Consider the following 12,918-nt stretch of genomic DNA (forward strand, 5'->3'; position numbering starts at 1 on the left):
CTTAATAAATAGAACCTTTCTTGTCGGAAAGACTCGGCCTGCCCAGACGCGCCCTCAATCCGACCAGCTAGAATTCGCACCAGCGCCACCGGACCAGCTGAGTCAACCGACTACTGCTGGGTTCATGGAAAGGCCCTGTGCGTCGTTATAACAGATCAGCCTATATACAACCATTTTGCCGATCAGAGCATTGCACGTCGCGAGCGGTGACCTCCCTCGAGAATGCGTAAGGCCTATGTGCCGACTGGCCGACTTTTATCGCAATGACCGCGCACTTACAGCCTCCGTTGTGGTACACGACGTACGGGAACTTCAGAATGTTGGACAGGCCGATGCACATGCCGACGGTAGCGAACAAGAATTCGTTCGGGCTCTGCCACTGCTGTCTGGCGGACGTCGTCATGATGGCTGCAGCCTTTGTTTGTTACTTCAACACTATGGCACATACCCACTCTGGGGGATTGGCCAAGGTATCTGATCACGATGACGTCTTCCTGATGGCGCTCACCAACAAAGGCTGATTGGCCAAGAACCGGGTGGCAGGATGCTTAAGGTAAACACCTATGACGCTAAACGAAGCTACAAATTTACATTAAAAATAAAACATCGAATAAATGATAACGAGCAAGCGGTCAGACTACCACTTGGGCTTTCTAGCAGAAATAATGAAAGCTTTCAAACCAAGAATATGAACCAAGAACGATAGACTAAGACGGTACTCTTTTTCTTTCATTTATGTAAGCTAGCACAGTAGAACAGACCTCCCTGTGGCTGTAACCCAATCAAGTGCTGCCAAATAAGTTTAAAATTTCCGCTAACGGTAGTTCTTCTTCTTCCTCCTCAGCACGTGCAGTCTCACGCACTTACACCGCGGGCCATCTGCCTTGCGTCTCCTTCAGAAGACTGCTTCAAAACCGTCTGCTTCGTTCTGTTTCAACGCGATAGTGTCAAAGATCTCGTTTTGCAGATATTCCGGCCGTTGGTTGTGAGCGAAAAATCAGCGTTGTCCGTGAGCGAAAATTCGAGATAGACCTAAATAAAGCAATAAAAAAATATTGGGTTTGAGTGGGAATCGAACCCAGGACTTTCGCGTGGCAAGCAGGTGTTCTGCCACAGAGCCACGTTCGTGCTCTAGATTGCTTCGGGGGGAAAAACACTTTATGAATCTTATATAGTGTAATATTGCCTGGCAGAATCGTAGAATCGCACCAGGCGCCAAAACATGTCAACTGCGCAAGGACTGGGTGGTTCAAAGCTGCTCACCCATTACAGCTGTAATGTAAGTGTACAGCTGCGCAGGTGCGGTGGCACCTTATATATACGGACGCGTAGTGGCCCATTGCTCAACTCGTAAATGAAGAATATGTTGTATAGTGGGCACTTCGCAACGGTACTTGGAATAGGCATTCCAGGATAGTTTGAAAGAGCCAATTTACAGGCGCACAGACGTTCCTTTCCTTGCGCCACGGTTTAGGTGCCCACCGAGAAGCGAAGCCAAGCTAGCGACTGTGAAGGCGGTGCGAGCAAGGTCCGATTATGCTATCGCGTTCTACTCTTGAAGGCCAAGCTCAAGCGTCCTCCAAGTTTTTAAATGCGAATGCATTTCTTAGTCGGGCTATGTGAGGCATCCGGCGTTGTACGCGGCGCCCTCTCCCATAGCAACAGCTGCAGGTGCGCGCGCTTATCCTCGCCCCTAGGAACCGTAGGAGAGGAGAAACATCTGGCGTCTTTCGTTAAGCAGCTGGCGTCTTTTCGTTTTGCTTTAGAAACATCTGGCGTCTTTTCGTTTTGCTTTTAGAAAACATCTGGCGTCTTTCGTTGGTTTATTTCATCAATCAACGGCGTTTTGAACAAAATTTTTATTGTTTAATCACGCACAGGAGAAATCTCACCAGGCACTACCTTGGAGGTAAACAATGGTTGCTAATGGGAATGAGAGACAGAAGAAGTCGGCTTTTAGCTAACACTTACACTACTAACGTTTCCTACTGGAACATGCCAATGGCTGCTAATGGGGAATGAGAGACAGAAGAATTCGGCTTTTAGTTAACGCGCACGCTGCGAATTTTTTATTGTTCAACAACGCACAGGAGAAATCTTCCACCGGCACCACCTTGGAGGTCAAGATCTAGTACTAGCGTTAAGACTGGTTACGCACTACGGCGGGGACGAACGGGTGCCGCTTTAAGGAGCTTCGCCCCTAAAATGGAACGCATCTCCACGAAGTGAATGATGACGAGTGGGCGAAGCTAGGTCGTAACGTCCATAATGTGTACGTTGTAGTCGCCGACTAGTATAAAGGGTTTGTGCTTATAGAAGTTTTATATTGTTCTGTCACGATTGATATTAGTGTACTGCTCAACCTTTTTTTGTGTCTCACATATGTTACCTGAGCGTTGCCCCATATAATGTAAACTGAGTGACAAAGTGACATAAAAAGGTCGACGACAAAACTAGGTCCTAAGGCCCATAATGTCTATGTTGAAACCGCTGACTAGTATAAAGGGTTTGCACTTGTAGGTGTTTTATATTGTTCTGTCGCAATTATGATTTATATTGGTCTATTGTTAAACCTTGTTTAGGGAATTTTACATGGTGCTGTGCCGTGACCACGGACAGCACACAACGGACAAGCCTAGACTCTAAGGTGCTTCGCCCCTAAAAATTCGGCAGATCCCACGCCTTGTGGGAATCGGTTTCATGCGATGCAGTCGGTGAGCAATTCTCTGTGCTGCATTTTTTGGCTTTGGGCCAAGCGTTACGAGGTGCATCGACGTGTTTTTGCGAGTGTAGTTGTTTGCACATCGTGGGCTTACCGAAAACGTCGACTACATGGCCTTCAAAGGTTAACTCATGGTCTGACGTAACGTCAGTATTCAGATTGGAGCACAGACGTCACAATTATCGAAACAAAGTGCACTTTACGGTGCGATGATGTGAATATCACGAGTAACATTTTCGTTAGCGCAATCTTCCGAAGTCGAACAATGCTTGAATATAGCTTGCTGAATCGTAAGAATACGAGTGTAATGTTTATTAGACTACTATAAAAGCGGAGCCAGCACAGCAACCATAATTAATAATATCTGGGGTTTAACGTCCCAAAACCACGATATGATTATGAGAGACGCCGTAGTGGAGGGCTCCGGAAATTTCGACCACCTGCAGTTATTTAACGTGCACCTAAATCTAAGTACACGGGCCTCAAACATTTTCGCCTCCATCGAAAATGCAGCCGCCGCGGCCGGGATTCGATCCCGCGACCGGCAACCGCAAGTAACCACGACTGAACCAGAGGAAGTGCGTGGCACGTACAGGCCCCTAGCGATTCCCGTTCGCAGAGTTCCCACTGCTCCGTTTACCAAGATTCGCAAACCCGGTGTGCGACATGTGCTCTACTTTTTGCTGCGCTTTATCGACTTCCTGCTTGTTACGACAGTTGAGATGCAAGTTGTCTGCAGCGAGTTCCGTCAGGCTGCTTTCTCCTTCAGGTGTTGCGCCGTAGAGAGCCCCCAGTGAGAAAAAATCGGGCGCTTTGAGAGGTGGTGGCGCCCTCTAGTGCGCAGAGCCAGAGTCGCCCGCATGTTTCCGAAACTTTTTTAGTAATTCTAAGTTAGCTATTACGGTTATTACTTGGTTATTTCTGTTATATTATTTTAGACCTTTTTCGTTCGTTTTAACCCGGTTTTGAGCTAGCCTTATGGCCTGTATTGAGCGCTTTACGGCGAGTGTGATCACGGTACATGAGATCCACGGATGAACGACAAACCGTGTTACAGGGCTTACGGGTGAATTTGGGAAACGAAGGGGAGGAAGATTAGGACATTTGGAATAAACTGGTGTTCTGATTGACACCTTGTTTGCTTTGTTACATATAATAACGGAAATTATTAGGAGCCGTTTTAAAGATGTTAAGGAGATTCTAGAAACATTGCTATACGAAATGCTTCATTTGAAGTGCGTACGCACTATTGCAGACGGTATGCCTTTCTATTGTTTAACCCATAAGTTTCCAATGTCTACCGCTGATGTTGCCCGGTGATGTACACCGTGCATCATGCATGACGGATACCCCCCTACTACAGGCCTTTGTATGCGGATGCGCACCACACGTGACTGGAAAGGTTTTCATGACGTGCGCGATAGGCTTGTCATGTTACTTATGTCATGGCCTGTCAATCCTGTTCGCCGTACACACGTCCTCCGATTCTAATTTTGACGAACAAGGCCATCATCAGGAAGGCATCCAAACGAAGGCAGCTTAATTGATAGGACCGGCGAAAGTGCCTTCGGTTCGCACAGAAATGATTCGAACTTAAAAACATTCATTTTCGCATTTCACTTTCCCAGCAATATATCACCAGTTATACTTCCAATAACCGCGCACCTCATATAAATTTCGCTCCGTGTCTTTTGTAAACCTTTTAAAGAATCTGCAGCGAAAGCACTTAAATGCTGAAAGAAAGTTGACGCAGTGAAGAAAGGAAGGAACGCAGAGAGGGATGCACACGAGCGCTTAGATTCTGTGAAACGTACGTACACCAACTCGCCCACATCGCCGTTCAATTGTAAACCGTTGTACAACGCAAATAATGTCGTGCTGCAAATGTTCTCAACATCGCGCAGAAACCGGACAAATGATTGAGAGCCCACACACAATGTGCCGTGTCTCTCATTCAGTTGCCCCGTGTATTCTGCGCGCTGTTTTACGCAAAGCCCAGAAAAATGTACGCTTAATGAAGCTATATATATTTGCCGTGGGCGCATTGGGAGCGCAGCTTGACGACTGCAGCGCCATTCTTTTTTAATATGTTGCAGTCGTATATATCCGCCAAATATAGCGCGGTGTAGCAGCCCGGGGCCCCGTTTTCTATGGCCCGCGCTCAGCGAGAGGGCGGCCAGCTTCCGCTGATAGGGCAGGCAGACAAAGAAGTGCGCCGCAGGCTTCTCCGTCCTCCTCTTCCGGCTGTGATGATCGTCGACGGGATCACGTTGCGACCTGGCAGCGCATTCTGGTAGCGAGCGAAGATGTCGGGGTCCGCAGGTCCGTAGCCGTCCTCGGGCTCCATCGCTGCGTATATATCCTGAGAACGAAGACGTATCGATGACGACGTGTTAGTGTGGTAGATTCTGTCTCACAAGAGAGAGAGATGGGTGAACGAAAGGAGAATTGCTGGAACAACGATGAAGCAGCATCTGTGACGTGCCCGTAAAAGTCAAGAGAAGACCCGTCACACTGAGGCGCAACCTTGTACATGTTCTGTGATATATGACGTTTTATCGCGCCTCACAGCATTGGTTCGAGGCTCGTCTGACGGCCAGACGTGAGAACAGCAACCGGAAAAGGCCGTCCGGTCAATCATTTTGTCGTCTGCTAGGCAAAGAACAGACATAGAATAGAGGAAAAGCTCTCCATAGGGTCCATGCATTAGAATCTCCGACCACAAGGGCGCCGCCATTACCCCACCGTACGGGCGTTACCAGTCCCTGAGATGCGCGCCAGACTTGACGGTGGTATTAAATTTTCATCGTAATTAACGAAAGTGAGCTCCCGAAGTAGAATTGTAAGTACGTGTCAACAGAAAGCGCAGACGACGACGCACTGCGACTCACCACTCTGTCCCAAGACGCGCAATCGACCACGATCTCGAACTCAAGTGGATATTGTGGCGCCATCGAGCAGGAGTGCCTGCAAACGCATCTTCATGCGCCGCGAGTTCCGCGCACAGTAAACTAGAAATCTTGTGAATGAACATTACACACTCCCTGCATGTTTGTAATTTGTCAAACTGTCCGTGTTTGATTTATATTGCCATTGAATAGCAACATTGAATAGAGCCAATTGTAGCCGATCTGTAAATAATTGCAAAGGCAAGAATGACACCGGTTGAGTAATGGCGGTCTTCTTGTGGTCGGCGCTCTTTCGTCCCAGCTTTTCCTCTAGAGTCTGTATTAACTCTATGCATAGAACGGACAGAGTCCGTTCCGTCCGACAGAACAGATATAGAACGGTCTCCGGGTGACTTGGATTGCATCTAAACGTAAGAGCTCGGGCTGGAGAATTGAATTAGCCTGCTTTGTGCCTGGTTTAGTCTAATCCCGTGCCGATAGTTTGTGAAAACGACTACCACCCCCTCCCACCGAACATCTTGTGAAATTACGACACCGCCTAGCATTCAATCAAGACATTAACACAAATAAATTATTAAAGTCACCGCGCTCTGCAATTGTACAAGAAGTGTACAAGAAGTCACAGAACGTGAACAAGATTGCGACCCTGCATTCGCACAGACGTACTTTCACTAGAAAAGATACAAAACAAGAAATAGGTTGAAGCGCACCGGAAAACGTGGACAGTAGAAGTGGACAGGACAGCGCTTACCCATTTCTACTTTCCACGTTTTCCGGTACGCTTCAGCCTAATTTTTGAAAGATCAACATAAACCAACTAGCCCAACTCGCCATCTAGCTTGCTGAAGGAACAGAGGCTAGGAGGTTGATCCAGAACCAAACGTATTTGTTTTAGCATTAAACATGGAGGGAGGAAGAGATCGAAATGAAAGAGGGACGCGGTGTGAGAAACCGTCACATCACAAAACAGTTAACATTGAACGGTGCTTTCAAGACGCGTAATAACGCATTCGTACACACAGTCCTCTGCGGCGACGAATCTAATAAAATGTACAATGTATAGTTGCGCTGCATGCTATTGCATTCTCATAAAGAATCCAGAGCGCGGGAAAGGCGACACGGGAGGTGGCACACACACAAAATATGCGCATTGGTTGTGGATCCACCTTCGCCTCTCGCCTTTTCTGTTACATATATACAGGCTCTTTACGGGGCACCTCTCACGGCGGGTTTGCCCCGCCACGGTGGTCTACTGGTTATGGCGCCCGACTGCTGACCCGAAGGTCGCGGGATCGAATCCCGGCCGCGGCGGCTGCATTTTCGATGGAGGTGAAAATATCCGAGGCCCGTGTACTTAGCAAAGACTTTGTCTGGGCAAGTTGGTGCGACATTGCAAAATATAACAGCACGAAGGACGGGACTGGAGACACAAAAACCACAGCACTCGTCCTGTGGTTTTTGTGTCTCCAGTCCCGTCCTTCGTGCTGTTATATGTTGCCGTGTACTTAGATTTGGGTGCACGTTAAAGAACCCCAAGTGGTCGAAATTTCCGGAGCCCTCCACTACGGCGTCTCTCATAATCATATCGTGGTTTTGGGACGTTAAACCCCAGATATTTTTACCATCTCACGGCGGGTTTGAACAACGGAACTGAAACACGGGGTCACAAACAAGCTCTCGTGCTTGGCCTTGTCAGTCAGCGATGTCTTTGTCCGTTTCCTTTTGTCTCGTGTTTTCAGTCCCGCTATTCAGACTCGGGATCAACTATTCTCGTGAACACTGATAGAAAAGATCGAGTAAAAAGGGCGTCTCTTTGTCCCGCAACAATATTCGTCATTTATTTTGCCTTCCTTTCCTTGCATTATCGCCGCGCGCCCGGCACTTTCTGGTGACGAACGGCATGTGCGCTATCAGCGTGACATAGCATTCTTGGTAGGAAAGTGGCCAGCGCCGAGTTTTCAAGAAAGGAAACGCAAGCAAGCCCGATGACGATTTTTGTTGTGGGACGAAAAGACGCCCTCTTTACTCGATCTCTTCTGAGAGCGAATGATTAGCGGCCTTCAGTACGTATGCCGTTCGGTCGCATGGTGTGGCTCTCATGGCGCTCTTGACACTTCTGACCTTCGGACGGTGAGTACGGGAGTTCTTTTTTTCATTTCCGGGGCATAGACGTGCGCGCTGTAGCTCTAGGAGGACCATGCTCCCCCCCCCCTCTCCTTCATGGCGGGTAAAGGCGGGAAACTTTTCGAACCTTTTTTTTTTTTTTGGCCGCTGGTGTAAGGCAACGTTTTGAGCGGTATTGCAAAAGAGATAAAAGTTTGGGCAGTTCCACCAGCATTTGCTTTCGGCAGCGCGCCTTTATTTCTGGCTGCTCGTGCAATGCAGCCCATATTCTTCTCGTCGCCCATACGCTCAAAATGGTCACCAGCGATGTTTTTTGTGGAACAGTGACACCGCAAGGGTGAGACCACGGTGTAGGTGAGACCCACACATCTTAGTTGATTTCCTTTAAAAAATATGCGCTTGGCTGTAATTCCCGTGAGAGCATTTGAACTACAGTACAATACGGAAGTTACTTGTGGAAAGTGAAATATTTTTAGTGATGCACTTACTAGGTAGCAAGCGGGAGGGGCATCACTCTACTCCGCGTCTTGTCCTTGTTCGCCAGTATCAAGTTCCATATAGTTATGACCAGGACCAACTATAGCCCAACTGTCTGTACAATTAGATAGAAACATTGCTTTACGACGCGCCCGACTCACGTGGCCGTTCTCCGCGAAGGTGCGCATAACCTGCGTGATGACGGCTACTACGCAGCAAAGGACGATGGCCAGCTGGATGACGCCGGTCCAGGCTGGGTACACGTAGTCCAGCAGCCGATTCCTCTGGGCGTTCACCGAGCCGAGGCAGATCGTCTGCGAGCGACGAGGCGTCATATAGAAGAATTCGCGACCCTAAAAGTGCCTAGTGCCTAGCGCGGCCATAAATAAATCCTCTGTCATTGGCTCAAACCCCGGCCGCGGCGGTCACACTTCGATGGGGACTAAGTGCTAGAGGCCCGTGTACATATATTTAGGTGCGTCTTCAGGAACTCCAGGTAGTTCAAATTTCCGAAGCCTTCCACAACGCGTGCCTCATAGTCATATCCTGGTTTCGGCACGTAAAACATAGCGTATTATTACTCTTATTATCATCATCATCGCGTTGGCTTAAAAAGCCAACGTGGTGAAATTCTCGCAGTATCCATAGTAAAATTGCTTGAGATCGTTCATGTCGACGAATAATGGGTCTATTTGTACACCGGGTGGCACACACGAGATCACCCTATTTCCTGCAAAGTTGTTTTTTTTTTGCATTTCTCTCTCATTCGCGGTATAACATTGAAAAATTACATTTAGCTTTGTATAAACCGAGATCTCGCAAATCTACGTCGATGTCCCGCTGTTGAAATATTCAAGCTCCATTAACTTTGTATGCACTGCACGAACAAAGTGCCCTAATATTACAATGACAGTAGAGTGGATATATTACGTTTTTTGAGCCCGCCTCTTCCGCAGCGATGTTCATAGAGATGTTTGATTATGCTTGATGTTTGATTATAGTGCGCACACTTTCCCGTTGTAAGCGCACCACGCGCGTGACAATGACGTCACGCATGATCATTATCACTGCACAAGCTGCGCGCAAAGTTTACGGTGTCTAAGGTTTTACTCAAGCCATTTCATCGCAACAAAGAAGACATGACAAGACATCACGGGCGCTACACGATGCTATGGCGTATTCGTTTTCCGTGTCCTGTTTGCACTAATGTAGCTCTAATACATAGTTATTTCTTTCAGTGCCATCAAGGCTTTACAGAACGGAGTGGGTAACAAGAAGAAGAACAACAACAAACAAACAAAAAAATGCGGGAAGGTTGCACTAAGTCGCGCAAAGCTTGGCACAGTGATAATAATAATATCTGGGGTTTAACGTCCCAAAAGCACGATATGCTTATGAGGGACGCTGCACTGGAGGGCTCCGGAAATTTCGACCACCTGGGGTTCCTTTAACGTGCACCTAAATCTAAGTACATGGGCCTCAAACATTTTCGCCTCCACCGAAAATGCAGCCGCCGCGGCCGGGATTCGATCCCGCGACCTTCGGGTCAGCAGTCGAGCGCCATAACCACTAGACCACCGTGGCGGGGCGCTTGGCACAGCGAAACACGGGCTCGCAGCCGCTCGCTGGACAACCTATTCCTTTATTTTTATATATTTTTTATAGAGGGGGGCGGCCTTTTTTGTTTCTCTTTAGTTTCTGTTTCTTTCTCCCTCTCTTTCCTTTTCTCTGTTTTTTTTCTGTCTTGTCTGTCTCTGTTTATGTCTATTTCTTTCTCTCTCTCTTTCTCTTTCTATTTTTTTCTAGTTGTTCCCCATGTTTGTCTCACTATCTCTGTTTCTCGCTTGCTTCCTCTTTCTGTCATTTTGCTCTCTCTCTATTTCTTTCTTTCTCTTTCTTTGATCCTCTCTCTTTCTTTCCTGCATTACCTCCCCTCGGTTTCTCTCTTCCTCATACATTAAATGCTGGGTCATTCCACGCCAACTCTCCCAGTCGGGGCGCTCGACAAAAATCAATTTCTTTAAAGAAATCTGAGAAAATTACACACGTATAGACATTAGTTCTACAGTATCTTCCCAAAATATTTTGAGCGGCAAAAATTTTTCGGGCATGTGAGCGCCATTTGAACTTCTCAATATGGTGGAAAACCAGGTACGAAAGAAAAATTCGCTATAAATGGACCATTTCACGCATTCATTCGAAGCTTGCTTTTTTGTGTTTTTAGAGCATCGCGCTTTCATTATAGGACAGTTGCTTAGAGTAGCTTTATATTTTTCACTCCTTGGCGCGTAGGTAAAATTGAGTAAATTGCTGCGTTTTCGAGAATTTTTTTTACAAAAGACAATTGTAGACAAAATACAACAATTATTTTTATAGAACTCTCCATAAAACGTACTATCTCCTAAAGTTTTTGTTTTGCCTGTGTGCAGCGCACAGGTTCTAAAATAAAATCCTGAACTTGGAAAAAACGCTACATTGGCCTATGTTCAGATGTCTGTAGTAGAGCACTGCACGGGCCGTGATTCTCGGCCCGGGCCCGGCCCGGGCCCGGCCCGGGCCCGGAACTCGTTGAAGTTTACCCGCCCGGGCCCGGCCCGGTGACTCAAAGCGAGACCCGGGCCCGGCCCGAACCCGAGAAAGTATTTCGCTTACCCGGCCCGGCCCGACCGCAGATCGGGCCCGACAGGGGCCCGAGCCAATAATCTAGGCGGTGTTGCCCGTACATGGAATCGACAGCGAGGTGTTTTAAGGGGCTAATGTCTACGCTTTGTTGGTGCATGCTTCGCTAACAATTATGCTTTAACCTACGGTTACTTCTTGTAAAAAAGGGGCTCACGGTGTAAACATGTAGTTGAGCGGGGGTATTTTTTCTGCAAATGCAATGGGGATCATCAAGAGCGCTTTGTAGCAGATATTGTAGTAAGGAAAGTGATTTACAGCATGGGTTAAGTTTTGATAGGGAGCGCAATAAAAACAGTGGAGACAGAAAACAGTACGCTCTCTTCACTTTGTTTTTATTGCACTTTGCTGTGAAAGCGTGCTCTAACGACAAAGTAAATTGTGCACTCTTCTGGAGGAGTAGCACCTGTCTTCAGCATAGTAGCGCCTTGCCACAGCAAGAGAAATAGGTCGAGAAAAAAAAGCCATATTTATGACCTTCGATGTAAATAGACTAACCTAGATAAAAATGATAACGAACCGTGTGCACCGCGTGTACTGTTTGAAATACGTACATAAGCAGCCCAAACGAAGAAAAAAACTATTTGTCAAAGCATACTTTTCATATATATCACACCACTGCTAGTGTAGTTTTTTGTGGCATAGTTTATAGTTTAGTTTTTCACATTGTCCCAAAAATTATATTATCAAGAGATTTCGGCTTGAAGCACGTCATGCGCTGTTACATCCAATATCCAGCCGGGCTAAAGTTTCTTGCACTGCTTGCGCTAGCCGCAGGGGCGCACATCTGCCTCGCGGATTGTGAAGGAGTCAGCAGTCGTTGTTCTTATCTTCCACCACTGGAACAAATTTAGAAAGCATATGTGGACCTCTGCAGAATGAACATAGCAGCTGTACCTCGTCCCTTCATTTCTCTCATTCCCGTACATCGTGCCACTCTTCAATATCATCTGTAAAACTCCTCTTTGGGGGCTTCTCCTTGCAGTTTTCAGCAGTGTATGTTATGCCCGGTTTGTACCGTGCTCTTTTTTTTTTTTTCCATATTATAATGGTGTATGCCTTCCTAACGGTGTCGTACAGGTAGAAGGTGGACATTGCGCTACGCGGGTATGACTGGCAGGAGGTGGACGACGCGATTTCGGTCTAATTTTGGGGTTTGTTCCAGTTTGGTCATAAAGGCGCGAATAAGCTTCTCGACGTTTACTCATTGGATGCATATGGTTCGACGTAAGGGGGACATACCCGGTACGGTGGACCTATGCTATTCCTGCACATTCCAACGCTGTTGCGGCAGTATCATGTAGCTCTCGCACTATATAGCGCATGGATTTCAGACACGTGGCCCTCGGGCTGCACGCGGCCCGTGGATCTCTCGCTATAGCGGCCCGCGGCCCGCACATCGACGGTCTTCGTCCAGTTTTTTTTTTTATTTTCTTTATAAGTACGTTCCTGTGCTACATAGACATAAAGGTCGAAAGCATTTTTTTTTCGTGAGGAACCCCCTGCCGTCACCATGTATTGATATATATCCGTGAAACAATTTAGTCATCTTAGAGATAGGGATCTATATGTTGTTGAAATCCTGCCGCCAAATCCCCTTCAGAAATGACCCATATGTGAAGTATGGGAAATTTCTTCTTTCAAATGGCAACGTGAGCTGACATTTTGTACAACCTATCCCCCCTCCCCCCCTGATCCTCGCTCCTACCTTCGTCACTGTCCTGGCCCTGGAGGGAGTAAATTTTCGTGAATGCGGCCCGTTAGCTAAGGTGAGTTCGATAACCCTGATATAGTATAACTAGTCGAAAGCTCAGACGTTAACAATGTGGGCACGCAAAGCAGGCTGTGCATGTCGAACTCGCGTCACATGACCACTGGGAGCCGTGACGGAAAAAGAATGTGTGTTTATAGGGATTCTATGTAACGATACCCTGCGCAGTCTTTGCATGCGTTTTAGTGAAAGGCTGGAACTTTCAAGAACGTTCCCCACTTTGGAGCTCTGTGATC

The 12,918-nt window shown here is 47.3% G+C and overlaps 2 protein-coding genes across 3 annotated transcripts in view; one reads left to right on the plus strand and one right to left on the minus strand.

Moving 5' to 3' along the window:
- LOC119381947 (sodium- and chloride-dependent neutral and basic amino acid transporter B(0+)-like) overlaps positions 1-12,918 on the plus strand; it is a 169,839-nt gene that overhangs the window by 69,623 nt on the left and 87,298 nt on the right. The gene's annotated exons all lie outside the window — the stretch shown is intronic.
- Positions 4,780-12,918, minus strand: part of LOC119381949 (uncharacterized) — a 9,899-nt gene continuing 1,760 nt past the window's right edge. Inside the window, exons 2-3 of the mRNA XM_037649698.2 lie at positions 8,394-8,546; positions 4,780-5,084 (exon numbers count right to left, since the gene is read on the minus strand). Coding sequence (XP_037505626.1) covers positions 4,884-5,084; positions 8,394-8,546 — 354 coding nt within the window. The 3' untranslated portion in view covers positions 4,780-4,883. The remainder of the gene's footprint in view (positions 5,085-8,393; positions 8,547-12,918) is intronic.

Source organism: Rhipicephalus sanguineus, chromosome 2, assembly GCF_013339695.2.
Source record: "Rhipicephalus sanguineus isolate Rsan-2018 chromosome 2, BIME_Rsan_1.4, whole genome shotgun sequence".
NCBI classification, from domain to species: Eukaryota; Metazoa; Arthropoda; class Arachnida; order Ixodida; family Ixodidae; genus Rhipicephalus; species Rhipicephalus sanguineus.